Source organism: Hesperophylax consimilis, chromosome 12 (genome assembly GCF_061612785.1).
Source record: "Hesperophylax consimilis isolate HC1 chromosome 12, BYU_Hcon_1.0, whole genome shotgun sequence".
NCBI lineage: Eukaryota > Metazoa > Arthropoda > Insecta > Trichoptera > Limnephilidae > Hesperophylax > Hesperophylax consimilis.
In genome coordinates this window covers 16,074,888-16,096,920 of record NC_142847.1, presented here as the reverse complement: position 1 = coordinate 16,096,920, position 22,033 = coordinate 16,074,888, and the positions used below count along the sequence as shown (strand labels likewise).

General features: G+C 33.3%; 1 protein-coding gene across 1 annotated transcript in view; it reads right to left on the bottom strand.

Moving 5' to 3' along the window:
* Window positions 1-18,268, bottom strand: part of LOC149419235 (dietary and metabolic glutamate transporter-like) — a 152,929-nt gene extending 134,661 nt beyond the window's left edge. The window contains exon 1 of the mRNA XM_089638166.1: window positions 18,047-18,268. Within this exon, the coding sequence (XP_089494292.1) occupies window positions 18,047-18,164 (118 nt within the window). The 5' untranslated portion in view covers window positions 18,165-18,268. The remainder of the gene's footprint in view (window positions 1-18,046) is intronic.
* Window positions 18,269-22,033: the final 3,765 nt, after the last annotated feature.

The following is a 22,033-nucleotide window of genomic DNA, read 5'->3' as shown; positions in this document are numbered from 1 at the left end:
TGTATACATTTTTTAGGTGAAATACTTGGACTAGTCAAATATTAATTTTTTTTTTTTTTTTGATAAATTAATGTTTTTTTAAAGACAAGATTTTATTTATGCATAGCACAAAGGATAACAATTATTTTTATAAGCAATAATTGTTCGCCTGAAACACTCATCCACATTGAAAAAATCTCCTGATAAAAAATAATTCACACGGGTTCGAGTCCCGTTGGCGTCATGTATTTTTTATCAGGAGATTTTTTCAATGTGGATGAGTGTTTCAGGCGAACAATTATTGCTTATAAAAATAATTGTTATCCTTTGTGCTATGCATAAATAAAATCTTGTCTTTAAAAAAACATTAATTTATCAAAAAAAAAAATAATAACCATTTAGTTATTATTGGGCCTATGTATGAAATATTACAAGTTTTTATGTTTAATTCAGGGGGGATTTTGTTGTACAGTTTAGGTCCCAAGTATGTATATTTTATAACTGTGATTCACTTTTACATATTTGGGACTGGGCAGATATCGGTTTTGAAGAGTGAAACTGGTCCGTATATCATTAATTGTTAATTTATTGAAGAAAAAAAAATTGAATTTCAATGCGTTTCTGTCATTACAAATATTATAAAAACATTCACGTGTACTATGCTGAAAAACTACTACCTACTAACATATTTGCGGTAGTAGTGTTTGTCTTAATCAAATATTATATTTCTATTTATGATTGGTTTACATACAAAACAGTGAAGAAAGTTTTTTAAGCATTTTTTTATAACAGACATATTTACAAATTTACAAAAAATAATGTAGTCCCAATGACTTGGAGTAGCTGGGACCCTCGTACTGTATGACACGAATAAAAACATTTTTTTATGTTTTTTATCAGTCCTTATAATGATTTTTTTCAAATAGATCTAAGAATGCAGTAAAGTTATCCAAAGATATTTTGAGAAAACTTCGTGATTTTCATTCGTTGACAGCTATTTGTACACATTTCTGAAGATCTCTCACGGATGTCTTGTCCAATGTATTGACTCTTCATCCAACAATATTTGTTCACTCGATGGTCGCGTGCCAAAACATGGATTATCGGATTTTTTAGCAAACTTAATCCCGCTATATCTCTCGTCAACAAATATACTTACTAAGTAAACACTTTAAAAATGGGACGTTTGCACATAAAAATACCACGTAATATTAATATTTTGCAAGCAGAAAAGTCGATGACATTTGGTGAAAAACATATTACGTTAATAAATTTTTAAATTTGGAAAAAAATGCTTTATAATTTACATCATTTAATTTACTAACAGCCTTTGTTGTTTCCTAGTTGTTTCACAGAATTTTAATAATTTATAAATTTTTACAATAATTTTCAAGTTCTGTTATTACATCATTACTGGTCAATTGTTTCACATAACTGAAATAATAACAGAACTTCAATTAAACTTTCACAGAACTTGAACATGATCTAAATTCTAAATGGTTTTTTTTTAACTTTGTTTCAAACCACTTTATTTAAGTTTATAGGTCGACCGGTTTCGATTGCATTCAACCTTCTTCAGGACAATGGAAATATAAACTAAATTAAATACAAGGGATAATTACAAGGTAAACAGAAGGAAGAGAAAGCATGTGCGAGAGGGAGAAAGCAGCACAGACTGGCTGATGGAGGGGTAGGTATAGGAGAAGAGTGGGGGATACATAGGGACAAAGGGAACAACTTTAAAATTGGACTTTCGGTTAATTCTAGCTATTTCTTTAAAAGTGGGCAATTATTTTTATTTTTATTCGATTTGAATATCTCTATTGTTTCTTTATTATTAAGACGTATTCCAATTTTATTTTTATGAATTATTTGGACTCCCGTATTTTTTTATTAAATGTATGGTTAGGACGGGTTGTTTCGGAGAATTTGAACAATTCATCAAATTTCAACGTTCATTTACGGGTTCTGTGAAAGTTCTATTCAAATTCTGTTATTACATCATTATAGGCTAGTTGCTTGACAGAACTGAAATAAAAACAGAACATAAAAATATCTTTCACAGAACTTGAAAATTAACTTTGAAATTTGAAGAATTGTTCAAGTTCTCCGAAACAACCCGTCCTTAGTGTCTATAGACAAAGTAAAAAAAATCATTTATATAATGTCAAGCAACAAAGTGTTCGCTTTCTTCGATAATTGAAAATTATCGTAAAAATTTGATGGATTGTTCAAATTCTGTGAACAACCCGTCCTGACATTAATGAATTTCCACGGATGATTTACAGACGGTAGTACGCTCCAAAACTCTGCCTCGTGTTGATTCATCTTATGCATACCTTCCGTTACTCTGTCCATTGACTTGACCAGTGACCAGACTAAATCAGTTGATTCATATGAGTGTGCCGTGTCTTTCTGAAGAGTTTCTGAATTATTCAATCAACTTACGCGTCATTATTCTCCTAAAACACGTCATTTCATCCACCCCCTTATTTTGTGTACACAATCTAAAGTTTTATTTCTTAATCTTAAATTATTTTCATGTTTTCTTATTCGAAAACCATTAATAAATGGCGAAATATACCTTATAATAAATTTTAACTTATGACAAGAACGAAAATATGAATGTAAAATTTACTAGATACATGACGAAATATACCTTACAATAAATTTTAAATTATGACAACAATAAAGATATTAATTTAAAATTTACTAAATACATGACGAAATATACCTTATAATATTTTTTTTACTTATGACAAGAACATAAATATGAACGTGTAATTTACTATATACTTGACGAAATATACCTTGTAATAAATTTTAAGTTATGACAACAATAAATATATGAATGTAAAATTTACTAAATACATGACGAAATATACCTTATAATAAATTTTAAATTATGACAATAACAAAAATATGAGTGTAAAGTTTACTACATACATAACGAAATAAACCTTATAATAATATTTAACTTACGACAAGAATAAATATATGAATGCATAATTTACTACATACATGACGAAATATACCTTATAATAAAATTTTACTCACGACAAGAATAAAAATATGAACGTAAAATATACTAGATTAATCCGGCTCAATATTATGTATATTGATGTCAGCAGACATAAGGTACTTATTATTAAGGATAAGGACAGGTTAATAATTATAAAAGCTTTTGAAATATTGTCTGTAGTGTATATTAACACAACAGGTATTTTGTTTAAAATTCGCAGAATTTATTATAAAACCTATTCATTTTTTTACTAAAAGAGTTTGAAAATCAAATAACCCTTCACTTCAACAATATGAATTTATGATTCAACTATTTATTTTAACAAATTAACATACCAAATATTGCGCACTTTCATTTCAAGATTTGCGATTCTGTATAAAACTAAGAGATAGAGTATATAGAGAGACTTGGAGGATCAACCGATAGATTGATGGGGAATAAAGGAAAATGTCAGGTATATTTATAGATAATTTCCGTAAACTAGAGGTACAAGCGGGGAACTTCTTAATCCACAACACTTTTGGAGTCAATTTTGTAGTTTAACTTTTTTTTATTTAAGTTTTTATTTTTGAGTAAATCTAATCCAAAGTTAGAATTTTTTAGGGTAAATTTGAAAAAAATCGGTCGTTAAAAAATCAGAGATACTATCAGCTGTTTACTGTCTAATAAAATGCAACGAAACGTATACAAAGTTGAAAAATTTTTAGAACCCTTAAGCCGAAAATATGGAACTTCCTGCTTGTACCACTAGTTTCCTGACACCGTGTATTTGGGTGTGTAAGAATATAATAAAGCTCTGCCTTTGAGAGTATATATAGTATTTCAATTGATAAACATATTCAGAACCACGCTCATAATAATCGTATACGTACGTCCTTCTCACACCTATATAGAAGATAATAGAACGATGACTTCACGTACGACTTACGACCTCTCTCTAGGACTACTATAGGTAAAATTTTCAATATCTAAAAACCAACAGTGATGAAAATGGGACATTAGTTAAAATCACTGCCCTCTGAAGGGTTACTAGGAGATTGGAAAATAGTAAACATTAAATTATATTACGTATTATGTTTTTAACTCTGGTTATATCAAAAAAATCTGTTATTTTGTTCAAGTGACCGCAAAGTCGTGGGTGTCTATAAAAAGTAAAGGTTTCTCATAACAATAGAATACGTAGGTGACATGACATTCATTGAACAAGCAGGATAGTACATTATTTAAAAACATGTGATATTTTTTATGTATGTTTACATTATATAGAAGGTATGCCCTAATGTTTAATGGGAATCTATAGTGCCTTTGTTTGCCTAATAAAAAAATCAGGTTTCAGTAGGTTAGACGTGCCTTAACATGGCATATTAATTAATTTGTGATACAGCGTGCAGGTCCTGCTTGGACTTGGTGGGGATCAGATATCTTAGTTGTAAGCCAATTACATTAATTTTATAATATATTTATTCAATTTGGTAGGCGGTCATCCCAAGTGGTTTGCCATGTTTGGTGACTACGGAGTGCCTGGATTCATGGAGTAAGGTTTGTCTGGGTCTTGAAGGCGGATGCATTTGCCAACCCAAGCATGGCGGGCCGGATTGGGAGAGACTGGTTGAAGGAGACCTTTTGACCTCTCCTTGGGACAAGAACAAAATCAGGACTCTCTCGACCCATCGCCTTCGAAGGTATGGATTCTTACGTCCATTGACCCCCAGATTCCTACCCACCCCTCATACCTTTTCATTCCCAGAACTTATTCTCCCTCCTTTCCGTAAAAACACCCTCCACACAGCATCTCCAAAGATGACATAAGCCCTGAGGGATTTTTTTTCTTAGGACCTCATATAAAAAAAACAACGCCCTTGAGGTGATTTTACACAAAAACGGCGCTATACAAATCAGTCAAATATTATTATAATTAACTTAGATCTTAAACTGTCACATCATCCTTTTTTTTTTTTTTTGTTATTTGTTTTTGGGGTATTATGCCGTGTTGCGCTAACTCCTTCTTTAGCCAACGTTTCGGACAGCATTGCAGTGTCCATCATCAGGGCAGATGTCTTATTTGAGGTTGTGTTAAAATGTGAGCTTAAGTGTGAGGTTGTGATACCGTGTTGCCAGCTCCAACCCTCTGAGCTAACATTAACGTATCATTTTTTTTATTATTTAAAGTGGTTTTCTTCGTTTAACTCTGGTGTATCCGTCCGCAATGCTGTCCGAAACGTTGGCTAAAGAAGGAGTTAGCGCAACACGGCATAATACCCCAAAAACAAATAACAAAAATACTTTTGGCCGTGAAAATCTTAAATCATATTTGTCACATCATCCAATTATATAGATATCTTGTGATGCAGACGTACTAAAAAGAGAGGGGTGGGAGATTTTTTTATGTGAAAACCCCACAAGACTCCCAACTGCTCCCAATTGCTTCCAACCGTCTGAGGCCAGTGAGACAATAGCATCACTCATCGGGGTATGTTGTGAAATTGAATGTAATGGAGAGGGAAAAGAGATGTAAAAGAGTAAGATGGGTGAGTACCAGGCTATTCAAATCTGGTCACACTTACGGCCGCTGTTCCCAATCCTAATAATCAAATTCTAAGCGAATCACCACTGCACTACGTAATTCCAACACACAATAATTGCTTAAGCAAGCCGCTCAGTCTAAGCCAGCCGAACAGCTGGATTAGCTATTTAAGCAATATGTAAGGAAAAAGCTAGTTACAAAAAGTGTCGACAGAGTGAAAAAATACCGCGAATCAATGATCAAATGTCACTCTGACAATCGACAGTCGCGCTCCTTTCAGTTTTTTGTGTTGCATTTGTCATTATCGTTTTAAAATGGATAGAGAAGTTTTAGACATATTAGATATACTAGATATTGCGGAATGGGCCGAAGTAATTGATGAAAACATCGGGTTATACAGGCGGCGACAGGGTGTGGATGTCAATTACATCGAACTATTTATTTATTTATTAATTTACTACAATATGTCCATTAAAACCATAATATTGACACGAATAAGAAAACATAGATGACAGTGAATGGAGAGTACATGTATGTGAAGGGCAAAGACAATGTAAAATAGAAAAAGTACATATAGAAAATAACTACTAAGAATTTTTTGACCGTTTTCGTATGACGAAAACGTGTTTTTTGTATATTTTGAACCTAATTGAGGAGAATTTAATTTTATTTACGCAAGTGTCATTTTTGCGATGAATGTGCGAAATATTTTGCCCTTACCTCATGTCAGATCTGAAAACCTTTCTATTCTATCAATTTAATGTTATTCTTCGCACGCTTTGCTTTGATCTCCATTTTAAGGTTTGTTTGGGTTTGTTTTGCTGTCGCACCGAGAAAAAACTTACGTCGATCTGCCAAATCAAATGGGAAGTCCCGATTGTGGCATCACGTTTAAGTTGTCACTTTATTTTTAATATATTATATACGTTAGTTTAAAAAATATGAAATACCAGTTTATGAATAACGGTATTTAAAAGAAGTAATGTGTATTCATAAGAGCTACAATAATTAATTCTTTCATATTAATTTAACATAGAAAGTTTTTAATTTGATGTCATTTTATTGTCTATGGTAATGTGCGGTAGTGTGTGGGGCTACTTAAGATTTTCAAAGATAAAATGATTGGGAACAACGCAAATCGAACGTTCCCTACAAAATGCTTAAAAATCGCTTGGCTGAGCAAAAACAAAGATTTGAACTTAGATAACGATTAAAAAGTTGGGAACAGCGGCCGTTATTATTTCAAGCAACGTTTCAAATATGAATTGTAGTATTTTACCAGGGTGATACTGAGAGTATCGACCTCTCTATATACTACCTTATTTTTAATTGATTAATTGTGAAATTCACAGTCGAGAGCCTAACCCATCGACCGCAATATATTAAATATCTGGTTTCCTGTTAAAAACGGGACTGGAGGCCTATAACGAATGAATTTAAAAATTTCATAACTATCAGAAAAGCACGAACATGTTATGAGGAAGTTCGAACACGTGTTCTTAAAAATGATAACATTTTAACATCTCGTCAATTTAATTTATTCCGACAAGGCCACCTGCGTAAACACGTGCTCCGATATCTTCTTAGTGACTAATATTTTATTAGGTCATGTAGTCACATTTTTGACAGTATTTTGATTTTAAAAAGCTGTACTCATTTTTCTCCGTGTGGTACCGAAAGTATCCACCACTCTGAAAAATACTTAAGTTTCTTCTATGCAAAGCAATTAAACACGTTTTAATGTGATACCTCACAAAATATCGATCAACTGCATGGAGCGATTAAATAATATAAGAGATGTCCCCTTTTGAAGGTGGAAGTGGTACGAGGAATGAAAGGAGGAAGAGGAAGGGTAGGAAGTTCTGTAAAGCCATCGCCCTCACCAGGACTATAATATCTTCTATTCTGGAACAAATCGCAAATAATAGTTTATCACTCAATTCAAATTATTTTAGGAGCAAAACCCATGTAAATTGAATAACGTTTTATTTGCGCTACGCCGCGAGGCGCCGGGCTCTGAACCCGCGACCTCTGGGAGATCTGTCACGGAAGAATCATGAAACTTGTAGAAACATTAAATTTGGAATATCTAGACGGTCGAAGACATTGAACGCTTTACTAGGCATCGAATTATAATTACTAACAGCAAACAATGCTATTGAAAATCGGCGACATTTTTTTGAGTTCACGCAAATCAAAATCTTTTGTTTGTGATATTATACAAAATTAAACAAAGTCCGCAATCGTGAACGAAAATCAATTAGGCGCATGAATAACTTGCAGTAGTAGACACAATGATTCGATTTTGTAGTTGGTACAATTTATGTTTTGTGGTAACAAGAGAACATGCCTTAATTGGCACGTACTTACAACTACATAACAAATAAACTAACCCGGATTCAGATGTGCATTCGAACTGATGATGTTTTCTGTAAAAAAAGACCTTGAGATTGATTGAATATTTTTCAATCAGTTTTGTTTGAGTCCTGTAATTTTATGAAAGTCCATTATTTTTAATAATTAACTTATTTGATAATTTGAGGGGAATTCAACGGATGGAATACGAGTATACCTCTACTTCTGCAATTTAAATGTTTCTGCTAGTCAATAAAATTAAATTAAACCAAATATTTCAGAAATTACACGAAAACTGCTTTCTAAAGGTGATGAAATTAGTTTTTATATTTGAAATACACCTATATTTTTTGAAAATTAAAATTTTGAGTGCACACAAAATTTTGTTTTTAAATTACTCACCTTACGTAATTTGTAACTAAAATTACTGATAAACCAAAAAAGCACACATTTTACTAGACAAATGTATTACAAACGTTGTTGTCGTCGTTTTGTTTAAAAATAATTATAAAAAAAATTGTTTTATTTTTTTTTTCAAAATTCGGTCGGAACCTTTGGTTTCATAGAAGTGTACATTTCAATTTTTCCGTGGTTTACTTCTAAATTTGAAAATAAATAAAGTTATCTTGTGAAAAAATAAATGGGTTTTCTCTTTCTAGCACCGTTTATATCATATTTTTCAGATGACAGTAAGGGAGTTATAACGATATCCATGAGACCTTATCAGCTGTTCCCAAAAGCGAATAAATTAGCCTGGGGGTTAAATGATACCCCACAGATGAATTTACCACATCTGGTTTGGGACCCAAAAAAACCATTGATTGCAGAAACGGGCTATCGGGTCGATAAATTCCCCTATTTTAACAAGCAATATTTAGAGCACACGCGTAAGGTGGGAATGTTCTAGCGGTGTTTCAATAGAAGAAGCCCTAGGAACTAGCGTCGTCAACCTTCGGCACTAGTGCATGATCGTGAAATACGCCAAACGCGCGCCTAAATTTTTAAACGGTTAACATTTTTCACATGAGAACGGGTCGTTTTTGATTTGCCGCCCTCTGTGTTTCCTCCATCCTACAAAATACATATTTTTAAGATAAATGTTCATTCTTTCCTTTCCTTAAAAAAATCCGCCATACAACATCGCCAAAGATAAATTATTTTCCTCAGGATATGTTTGACCAATTTCATTTGAAGTAAGGAAAAAAATTATCATACTTCAGCCACACGTACACGCCCACAACACACATTTCTATTGGTTTATTTCATCAAATAATATTGGTTCTCTCCTTAGTCTCAACTCCAAGCAAAAAAATTAAAATGTATTCCCTTATTCTCATTCTCATTTTAAAATACTTATGATTTTTTCTTCCGTCACGAAGTCCATGAAAAATGTATGAGGACTAAGCAATCTTCAATCCACACCTTAGAACAAGAAAGAATTAAGGACGGGTTGTTTAACAGAAAACCAAATGTAACATTGTCATCAAATGGTCAATCAGCGCCATATTGTTTTTTGATAGTTGAATCATCCCCGTTAAATGCTGTTTCAGCTTTTGAACAAATTGCAATCAGCGGAAGAGGACAACAACTATGGAGTATTTAAGCTTGCCAGCTTATTAAAATTTGATAGAAAGCTGAAACACACCTAGTATCGGCGTTTAACGGGGACCTTTCAAATATAAAAAAAAAAAACAAAATAGAGTGACCATTTGATGATTTTCTTCAATTAAAATGCGGTGATATTTGGGATTATTACAGAGCATTATTATCTTCCTTTTTGCAAGGACAGTGTGGACACCGCATTAATTACTCATTAACTGTTATACTAAATTAATATAAACTGTATTAAAGTAACTTTACTGTTTGTTCAGTCGAAAATGTGAAATGTTTTGTGGAAGTGGATTCCGTTTTCTATATAGGTACTTTTTTTAACAAATACTTACACAAAAACATATTTCTATGATTCAAAAGTTAACATTTTGTAAAAGTCGCCTTTTAATAATGGGTAGTATTTAATTAAAAGAGCGTGGCAAAGTCCTCTTCTAACTCACACGCATGCATTTTGTCTGTCAGTAGATTTGTTTGTTCCGTGTCCGAAACACGATAGCCATGTTGAATGGTATCTTTTTACACCGCCAGAGTTCGCATGTAACGAGCTCTATAATCGGAATAATCAACATTACGAGACGTCTACTATATACAGAACTACTAGTTACATTGAAATCCTAAAATTATTACATCTGCCTGCTTTCCGTTCTACCACGATCAAAAATATTCCGAGTGAAATATTAATTTGAAGCGCCTGAAATTGAGATTATAGGCAAATTTCACAACTTATTTGTAAGTAATGTTGCATCAACCCGGGAGAAAGGTACTTTTTCGTGTGGAAATAAATAAAGTCGGTATCCTAAATATGTTTAGGTAGGCGACACATTAAGCTATACGCATAATGGTTTGGCCTATTTCAGCATATCGTTCATCATACACTATCAATGGGAATGTATGGCTAGCTTATAGCGTGGTCTGTCAGACTGCGCGGCCTTCTTCATAAAAAACTTAAATTTGGATTTTTAGGCCAAAATACTTGAACAAACTAAAAAAATATTTGTTTAATCAAAAGGTATAGCAAAAATTTAATACATATATTTGTGTTTTAAATTAGAAAATACAGGTCATTAAAGAATTCAATTTGAAACGATTTTAGAGGCAACGTAGACAATTTTTTGTGAGTTATCAAAAAAATAATCTTTCCCAACCTACTATATAAATACAATGAAATATAAATTAAAAAAATAAAACATATAAAGTCCCGTTTTGTGTTTTTGGATCACAATTTTGTGTTCCAAAGCAAATCGGTCGTTTGAAAATGAAATTTACTCGTAAACCCATTAAATTATTTTTTTTAATAATGCATATTTTATATTTGCACAGTAAAAAGGGTAAAATTATTTTTTATAATTACCATTAAGTCACTCTAAAATCGTGAAAATCGATTTATTTAACTGTCCATATTTTATAATTAGAAATAGAAATAAATAAAGTAGCACGTATCATACTAGATTTTTGCTACACCCATTAAAAATATTATTATTCAGTTTGGTTGGGTATTTTGGCCTCGAATCTAAATTTAAGTTTTGTATGAAAAAGGCCGTGCACCGGTTTCCCTTAAGGCGACAACTGAGGTTTACTTGGCGCTCACATTTTAATTATTTATGATGAACGTATTACTAAAATCCAAAATATTTCTAGAGGGATCCCTGCGGATGTAAGATATTTATATTTAAGATTAATAAAAACAGGACCTTACCATTAAAATATTTTATAAAATGGTTTGAAAATTTTATAAAACGTTTTTCAACTATAAAATTAGCGGCAAGCACCAGATTTTATTTTTCTAGAAGATGAATTAGTAACTACATTCATTAGAAATATTTAAAATAAACCCCACGGATCCGATCATGTTTCTAGGCCTGCTAGGGCAAAGTCGACCATAGGTCCGTCCATTACGCCTGGTCGCGTGCCGAATATTGTTTTTACACAACTGCACCACATAAGTCGTTAAGATTCCCACATTATTTTAGAGATTTGATGGGGCAAATTCAACCGCAGGTCTGTCCAATACACCAGGGCCGCGCGTCGCATATTTTTGTGCACGGCTGATTCACATATGTCGTTATGGTTCTGGCTTTATTTTAGGGAATTTATTATTGTATTATATTATATTATTTTTATTAAAGCAATATAACGCATTACCTAATAATTTAAAACTTCCGGCACCGAACAAAAAAACATTGGCAAAAGCTCTTAAAAGCTATTTCCTCAGCAGTTTCATTAATGACTAACACAATCTTTCTCTGAAACTCCATAATAACATCTGCGTTTATTTATTTTAATGTATTTATTTTAATGTATTTATTTTAATATATTTTATTTATTTGTCTCGTCCTTAATCTAATGTTTGTGATGTTTTGAATATCCACATAAATAAACGATAAATAATAAACGAACGTGCTCTAAAAAAATTTTGTCTAGACTAGCAACATGGAATAGATTATAGGCCTTAAGTAAACACATTCCCACAGAAAGGGATAAAATACGGGCAGTCAGTTCTTGAACGTGGATACGTTGACAGCTCCGAGAAATCAATACAAATCAGAAGTGTTGTGTGAGATTACAGTTAATTAGTGAATTCAGATGGTGTTAGAAAGCTTTGTTGGTTTTTGAATTAAAGTGAAAGATTATTGAACCGGTGTTTGTGTGAAGTGAAAGTGGTTCGACTCAGTGAGAATACAATTAATAATAATGACAATAATAATAATTGGATAATTTGTAGAGCGCCGTTTTGTGAAAAATCACCCCAGGGGCGCTAAGGGTTGGGCGATCGCGATTATAATATAAAATGTGTTAAATTAAACGTGATTTCGTAAATGTGTAGTTCAAACTAAATTACTTGTCTTAAAAACATGAAAATAATAATAATAATGATTGCGTTTTAAATCAGAGTGAACGTATATAAAGGCAGCAAGTTTTTAATCGGTCTAGGGAGGAATTGATTTGGCGAGATCTATTCACGGAGACCGAAAACCAGAGGATCAAACAAATTATAAACTCGGGTTCGAATCCCAACAGAGATTAGGGAGGTACAATTGTATTTACAGAATTATTTAATTACCCTTTTATAGGCAGGGAGGGTACCAACCTTGAACAAGTTGCAAGGATTTCGCTGAAATGAGGAAAGAAGCTGATAGGGGGGAGATCAAAAATTAAAGTGATTTAGCTATATAGTGTAACCAGGTAAGCTTCACGCTGAGAATGAGAGATGACTAACTGGGTGAGTTTTTTTTATATTATTTATTAAATTTCAGAGGACCCTTTTAAACGACGGATACAACCGAGGTACAGGAACTAAGTTTACGACACTTGCCGCCCAAATAATGTTATCATTAAAAGGGATGTGCTAGGCGAACTGTCAATCAGCTGTGAGCGAGAGACGAGTCAACGACCTTTCATATGTAGGCCGATAACTTTTGTTTTAGGGGAACGCCTTGGACCGAGGGTAATATCAAAAATTTACCTACCTGCCGATCTGTTATTCTTTTAAAACATTACGAATCAAATCATGACGTTGTCCCTGCGGTAGGTATTGAATCGCCGACGAAACATAAAATACCTATTACAAATTAGGCCAACCAATATAAATTTGCAGTATAAAAATACCTATCTACAGGGTACATACCACAACACTGGCGTACAATTGAAACAGCGAACACTATGAGGCCGAGAGGCGCGGTGTACAGTCAGTCAAAGGGGAAGTTTTGCTAGCGTATGACCTCCCGAATTGAAAGCGATCGGATGCAACCAGACGGAACAAAATGAAAACTTTTCTTCTGTTATTTGACTTTCTAATTTAATACTTTTCATCTATTGTTTGACTTTCTAAGTTACGAATTGGGATGCACAAAAACAAATCTAGAGGCAAAAGAGGGAGATGGTAATCTCCGAAATAAAACTACCAACCGAACAACTTTTCTCAACAGGTACCTTTCGAGAGGTAGGCAGCCTCTTTAAATTAAATGCAAAAATCAAACCAATTATCCGTTTATACCTACCTGAGAGGATAGGTATTCAATAGAAGTTACCCATACCTAATACACGAGGATGCTAGTAACCTCATAAAATAAATACTGGAACCAAATATTAAAATACAGACAGTCCTCATCCTAAATTTGGCATTTCGAGTAGACCTTACATATATCTCACATGATAATTGGCTGAATGGGTAGGCACACAACCTATCGCTAAAGGCAGGCTAAATGTCGACAAGATCGTCGTGTGTTATCTATGTTATTGACCTAGAAAGGGATGTAAATCCCCGACGACGAGGGAGTTACAACGTTTTCTAGAGGTGGCACGTAACTTAGGACCTTACGTGTCACATTTTCGCGACTAGATTCGTGACAAGGGATGTCATGGTTTTCCCCTTCTACACTCAGTAAAGTAGATTTTCCTGGAGGTGTTTGAGGTTGGGGCAATTCTGAAATTGGTGATGAGACCTGGTTTTCTTTATTCTGGCGTGACGGTTGCCGATTTGGAACAAGGGGAGACCCGGCCGGTTGTGATATCCAGACACGCAGATATCGATCGCCTTGCTCAAATTATCATCCATCGGTTTTGTTTGGTAAAGAGGAGGAGCCAATCTTAACTTGAAAAAAATTTTATTTCCTTTCCTCTCCTTCCCCTCCCAAAATATATACATGGATGGCGCCGACACCTAACACCATAAATTTATCGTATGTATATCACATATATAAAATCTAACACTTTATTATATTCACATTACCCTACGATAGATAGAATCGCGTAGCCAGTTGGGGGAGCAGGCGACTTAGAAGATAAGGTTTATAAAATGACTTTAAAACACAGCGGTAATGGATTCAACTCACTCTATCTCAAAAGAACCAAGGGATACCACACATACATAGATAACTAGGTTTCTAAACCGAGAAACAAAAAAAACCAACACAACGTTCGGTGAAACCTTTTTATACTGAACCGTCACGTGAGATGAGTACGTTCAAGGTCGTACGTCACGTAGACAAACTAGGATGTACACACTTGAAGGGGTGTGTAATAAGGAGAGGGACAAAGGCTTGAAAGACGGAAAGGAGGACATTCCTACCCCGGATATATACATAACCAAAGCCTTATGGAAAAGTTACCTACGGGACTTAAGGAAAATTTATCGTAGAAAGAAGAGAAGGAAAAGTTTGAAGTAGAAAGTCTTTCCCGAAATGTATTTTGTAAACGCATTGGGAATAATACATTATAACTTTGTTATCATTTTGTAATGTATTATCTTGTAATAAAAAAAAATAAAATTTATAAATGTCTAGTCTTAGGGCCAGAATATCAGTTGCCCTTCAAGCGGTCTATGAGAGATATTTACGTTGGTGAAGTTGCTCTGTGGTAGAAGCCCTGACTAAGTAGGCAGACTGACGCTATTATTAAAAAAATACTGATATACCTACCGGCCAACATTGTTAAGACATTGTTCATGAAAATGATAACACGTTATCAGACATTACGATTGTCAACTATAATAATTGATACATATACAGGGTGTAACAACACTTACCTGAACGATTTTAAATGTCGATTATCGAGTATATTAGGAGTAAAGAACGTGAATGTCATTTTACTATCCGATTTTCAATTAAATACAAAAAAAAATCAATCACACGTCGCCATTACTATTCATCCCGACGGGATCTCGTGGTACGTGCTTCGTCTCGTCCGTTGCCGTGCTGCTAGAACGAGACAGAGTGCGTATCACACGATCCGTTAGTTTAATTACTCAGATGCGACGTGTGGTGGATTTTTTTTTGTGTTCAATTAAAAATTATCATCATGACAGCAAAATGATATTATGTACATTTTTTACTCCAAATATGCTCAGAAATCTTCTGGTTAAAAATCCTTCGGGTACTGTTACACGACCAAATTTCAGAGTATTATGCCGTAAATCACTGCCTCCTTCTTTAAGAATAATGTGTGTAATTACACATCTGCCCTGATGATAAACACTGTAATGCTGTCCGAAACTTTGGCTAAAGAAGGAGGTCGCGCAACACGGCATAATACCTCTAAAACAAATCACGAAAATAATTGATAAATTTTTCGCTGAAAAGTACCCCTACGTTTCAAATTGAGTCGTTTTAAAGAATTTTGAAATATTATTAAAAAATATTTATTTTACTTAAAAAAAAGTTTTGCAAAAATTAAATTAAATGCTGTTATTTTGACCCGCTCGCTCAAGGATCGGTAAGAAGGCATGATACCGAGAGTGCTCTATTCCATCTACTTCTATTGGCGCCCATACACGAGTCGGTGCGGCACGGGTATGTTGCGTACTTTCTTCACTGCCCGCATTTTTGCGGTACGCGGGCGATGCTGCGATAAAAATTTTAATTACTGGAAATATTATAATAATTAATCCTGAAGATATATTTTTAAACCAAAAACATTCCGTGACTGCTCATAATTTTAATATGGCAATTTCTAAAGTGTAGGTACAATTTTATATTTCTGTTTCGATCTACAGATACAAGAATGCTAACTGTTGCGTGAATAATTAAGAAATATTGTGCATCAATACATACCTAAATTATAAATATTTGACATAAACCATAAATTAATTTTAATTAAATAAATTTATTATGAATAATATTGATTCATCCAAGTCCGGGAGATAACAATTTATAATGAGCTCACTTGAATAAGAGTACTCAGTACACTCTCTGAGCTGATATGAAATAACATCTTTAAAAGAAATGTTTAATTAAACGTCTCTTCTGTATCTTTGTAATAGATCATGATAATCATTTTTATTTAATTTACAGTTTTATATCTTTGTATAATTTGAAAATGTTATCAAAAATGAAAAACTAAGACGAATAAATCTGGAAATAAGTCTGAAAAGATCTGGAATAAAAAAAGAAATAGAAATTTGATATAAATATAACGTACATAGGTATTGCGTACGTAATGCAAACAAATGATTCATCTCAATATTTTAAAGCATAGCTTTGCAAAATTTGTATTTCAGTAAAATAATTAAATTAACGCCATATATGAACGCGTAGATTATAACCAAGGTCGCGTTTAACCTGTGAAATATATTTGTCCAAGTCATATGTCCTCAACGTGTATCGTTTTCCCCCTCCCAGTTTGGGGCCCTATGAAAATTTGATAAATCAATTTCCGAGTCAATGTGTAAAATTTCACAGCATCCCCAAAATTGACAGATTATGCCTTAAGGAACTTATCTCCTCCTGTGTGGAGTTAAGGTTAAACGCAACGCTCGTTGTATTCTACGTGTTCACAGATGGCGTTAATTAATTAATTTTGTTTAAATACGCTTTTGCAAGGTATTGCTTTACAATATTAAGACAAATCATTTGTTTGCGCCCGTATATACGCAATATGAATATGAATCAATAGTTTTGTTCGTTTAAAGACTTAATTCTTTCGAGAAAGGCACACAAATACAATATTTTACCGATGATTCAATCCAATATTGTATTTGTATGCCTTTCTCGATAGAATTGAGTTTTTATATGGACAAAACTATTTATTCATATTCATATTGCGTATATGAGGGCGCAAACAAATAATTTGTCTTAATACTGTAAAGCAATACCTTTCAAAAGCGTATTTAAACAAAATTAATTAATTAACGCCATCTGTGAACACGTAGAATACAACGAGCGTTGCGTTTAACCTTAATGGTTTAGGCCCTAAACCGGGGCCTCTCGGGCCTAGGCCCTGCCCTGACAGAAGCGACGCATTAAGTCTGTATCTCGTACCAAACTCGTCAAATTTATGTGATACATAATCATTAAGTACAGTCGTGCAATACAACAATATTATTGTGGCGACGTACTTTGTGTCAAGTAGGTAGGTAAACTGTTAATTTATTGTAGGTCTGTATGTGCCGTTTTCTTGGCAAAATCATCTCAAAGTACCGCGATTGTTCGGGTCCCGGGCCCGATGAAACAGATATGAGACCAGGGTACCTCCAGGCCGGGGCCCTGGGCTCGTGCCCCACATGCCCACATGCTAAAGACGATTGAAGTATTTAATAAAATACTAATTAGTATTAATACTTTAAAAAAATAGGATAGGTTCATCGTTTATTAATTTTCATTACAAGTGATAAAACAGTGGAATAAACGGTTGGTATTCCTAAGTAGCGAAATTTGATCATCCATTGTTAATTTTATTTTATTTTTTCATTAAAGAAATAAGGTACATATATAATAGTATTTACATTAGCTTTCTACATATTATAATATTTTAATACTACTCTTGCATGAAGCTTTAACTATTTACTATTTCCTAATATTATATTAGGGCATCAATAATATTAATAATAATTACTTTCAAAGGCATCAAAATTATTTGCTTTCTCTAACTTAAAATATAGTCTTACGCCAATCTACACCAAATCTTCAAAGTAAAAAATGTGTATTCTAGATAAGTAGATACTTACTTAGTAAGTTGGTATCTCATCTTATCTCAATCTTTATATCAACAAAAATGACACAACGTTCCCGCCATATTATTAAAAAAAACAGTTGATATAAATGTAATAAAAAACCACTTACCATTTCCAAATATATGATAATGAGACTCGATATCCTCGGAACATTTCCGAAGCAAAGGAGTTCTTTCTGACAGATGTCCAATCGAATTGTCAATTTTCTCATACAAACACACGTTCATTTTAACACAAGATCAATAAATTAATATACCTACCATTAAACTAACTATGTATCGATATTAATACTCACTATTCAACCAGCAGTTAGTTCGCTGACACCTTTTTACAATTAATTTAATATCACTAATCACTAAACGATAAACAATTGTTTATAAGTTTACATCAAACAGAAGGTAAACATATTCCGATTAGAATTCAACTTGGTACAGTACGTACTCTAACGCAACTAACTTCACTCTGGTTTGGTACCTACCGTAGTCTGTAGCATGTATATAGTGTGGGAACTAGGAACGAATAATATAATAATATCTTAGGTATTTGTTCAGTTAAAAATATTAACTAGGTACTGTTTATAGTAGCCATTCATTTGTCAAATGATGCATCACAATTTTAATGAAATGTTCGAGTGAGTGATAAATAATCTTTACAATAAAACTGTTTCCTGAAATAGTGTACCTCATAATATACAAATCTATGAAGATACTATCTAATCTAAGAAATAACTATTAATAGATATTATTATTATGATATTTTACACAAGATTGTATATATTCAATACAATCTTGTGCATTATTCTAAAGTGAGGAATTAAATTAAAGTCGGAATATAATTTAAATAAAAAAAAAATTCTTCATCACAACTATCTTTGCTATAAGGCCCGGTTCTCACTATTAACACTAACGGGAAAGCACTATCGGACTCCTCTGTTTACACCTCAGGTCATTTTTTATATTCAATAATAACCCCATAGTTGAGGGGTAAGGCTAGCAAGCTGGAGGTCGCGGGTTCAAGTCTCGGAATGCGGAGGTAAATTTTTGTTTGATTAATTTGGGTTACCTCTTCCAACCCTCTGGAGCCAGAGGGTTGGAAGCAGTTGGGACTCGTGTGCGATTTAACATTTAAAAAAAATTGAAAATTATATTCGAGGTTCACAATAAAATGAATGTTGTTTTTATTACCTTCTGCCTTTATACCAGGTTGAAACCCGCCGAGTAGTGCCCTTATCCCCCTTTTACTTGACCTTCATTCTATCATTAGTTCAAATTAATATTAATTATAAACTAGCTTTTTTCCCGTTGCAGGCAACTAATGGGTAAAAATTATTCGAGTAAGTGGATGTAAAAAATAAAAAATTATATGTATTTTGGTGTTGAATTTGGATGAAGCAAAGAGTGTATTTCGACACTTTTGCTTTTTGCCCGAAACTAATGGGTAAATATTTGGTGGGTGGTGTAATGTTTGAATGTGAATAAAGCCAGGAGTGTGGTACTGCAAAATTTTTAAAAAGAAATGTATATTTGGAGAAAAAATGCTGCCAAGGAACTTACTGATCATTTTTTCACCGAGCCGTTCGGGTTGTGTAGGTCGAGACGCGTTATTTGATACCCATATCGTATGTACGGTTTTTGTCACCGACACTCTTGAAAAGTCCCAGGGAGTTTTATTTTGGAAAATGCATTGCTCTATAAACACGCAAAATTTAAAAACTTTTAAATAAAAAAATGTTTATAAATGTAATATGTATGTTTGCATATGAATGAAACAATGAGTGTGTGACCACAAATGTATTAAAATATATGTATGTTTAGAAAGAAATGAATATTTTGAGAAAAAAATGTGCCAAGGAGCTTACTGGTCATTTTTTCACCGAGCCATTCGTATTGTGTAGGTCGAGACGCGTAATTTGATACCCATATCGTATGTACGGTTTTTGTCACCAACACTCTTGAAAAGTCCAAGGGAGTTTTATTTTGGAAAAAAACATTGCTTTATAAACACGCAAAATGTAAAAACTTTTAAATAAAAAAATGTTTATAAATGTAATATGTATGTTTGCATATGAATGAAACAATGAGTGTGTGACCACAAATGTATTAAAATATATGTATGTTTAGAAAGAAATGGATATTTTGAATAAAATATTAAATAATAAAAATATTTTGGTTGTGTAGGTCGAGACGCGTAATTTGATACCCATATCGTATGTACGGTTTTTGTCACGGACATTCTTCAAAAGTCCCAGCGAGTTTTATTTTGGAAAAAAACATTGCTTTATAAACACGCAAAATGTAAAAACTTTTAAATAAAAAAATGTTTATAAATGTAATATGTATGTTTGCATATGAATGAAACAATGAGTGTGTGACCACAAATGTATTAAAATATATGTATGTTTAGAAAGAAATGGATATTTTGAATAAAATATTAAATAATAAAAATATTTTGGTTGTGTAGGTCGAGACGCGTAATTTGATACCCATATCGTATGTACGGTTTTTGTCACGGACATTCTTCAAAAGTCCCAGCGAGTTTTATTTTGGAAAAAAACATTGCTCTATAAACACGCAAAATGTAAAAAAATTTAATTGAAAAAAATATATTAAAAAAAAAAATTATATAAACCGTTTTTAATAGTAAATTACTTTCCCAAACTTCTGTGCTCCTGTTAGATTACAGCGTCCTCGATGTAATTTTTCGCAGAAATGGCTTTATAAGAATTATCATTATGAGAGAAAAATGTTTTTTTTCAAACTTATTTTAATTTAAAAAAAGAAATTCCAAAAAAATATTTTCATAACGCAATTAGGTTAAAAAATAAAGAGATAAAAACTTTAAATATGAATGGCTCCCAGGCTAACCTTACCCAACTTCTGCGCTCCTGGTATAAATTATAAATTTGCGTGACGCTATTGATGTAGTTTTTCACTACGGGGCGACGGTACCCGTTCCAAATTATTTTTATCAAACTTAATTTTATACCGTTCAAAAGCATTATCGATTTTAAAAAGATAAACTGCCAAAGTAAGTACCTACACAGATTTTATCGTTTCTTTGAATTCACAAAACTAAAATAATACTACAACACTTCGCTGCTAGTCTATAATTGGCTGATTTCTGATTAGCCAAAAGCCCGACTGTTTAAAAATGACATTTTTTTGTTAAAATAGCTAATGTCAAACTTTAGCCGGTTATTGTGAGACATTTTGAACCGAGCGCCATATGTAGGACCGACGATTAACGTTCCTAAACCTTCGTACGACGATTTTTTTCGAAAATTTTAGCCGCAGACTACGCCATTTCGACGGAATTCAATCATCAGGATGACCATGTAGATTTTGATGAACAAAGCGAACCACGTGGTTTTGAGTGACCACGTGGTACTCTCTTGGCCAATGATACCATTATGCAAAGAAAAACATTTCCACTTAAATTAAACCTATTTCCCTAAAAATTGAGATATTTCGTAAAACTTTTTGTAAAATTAAAAAAAAAACAACGATACCTGATTAAATCAGACCCGACGCTCGATCAAAATCAATCGTCTTTTTAATTTACGTTAGAGTAATGCGAAAAACGAAACATTTTCGAGCAAAAGAGGCGCACGAAATTTTTTTTTAATCATTTCGCGTTCGGGGTGCGTTCGAAATTGAATAAAAATATAAACGGTGAAGGAAAAAAAGTTGTACAGATGAACAATACAAAATACAAAAATGAACCGAAATTTAGCCGTTTCGAAACCGTGCGTGTGGCAATACTCGCGGGGAAACGTTGATTTGAAGCTGTGCCAATTAAACGGCGAAAAATCAACTTTTTGCCAGTGGGGCCATCCCGGTGGCCGAAAAGCGAACTGCGGCGCTTTTGTATGGCGCGCCGCGAGCGCTTCCAGTTTCCGCCGCCAGAGTTTCCTCAAATTTTTGTCGACATCGAGCCCCGAACGAATCCGGTCGAGTAGGTCGAGGAAATATTTCCATACAAACTCGCACTGACTCGTTTTTGCGGTTTTTCCAGACCGAATTGAACCTCGGGTTCTATACGGACGGGAAGGCGTCTCGGTCGACTTTCGCCTGAAGCCCGAAACAAATGAGCTCGA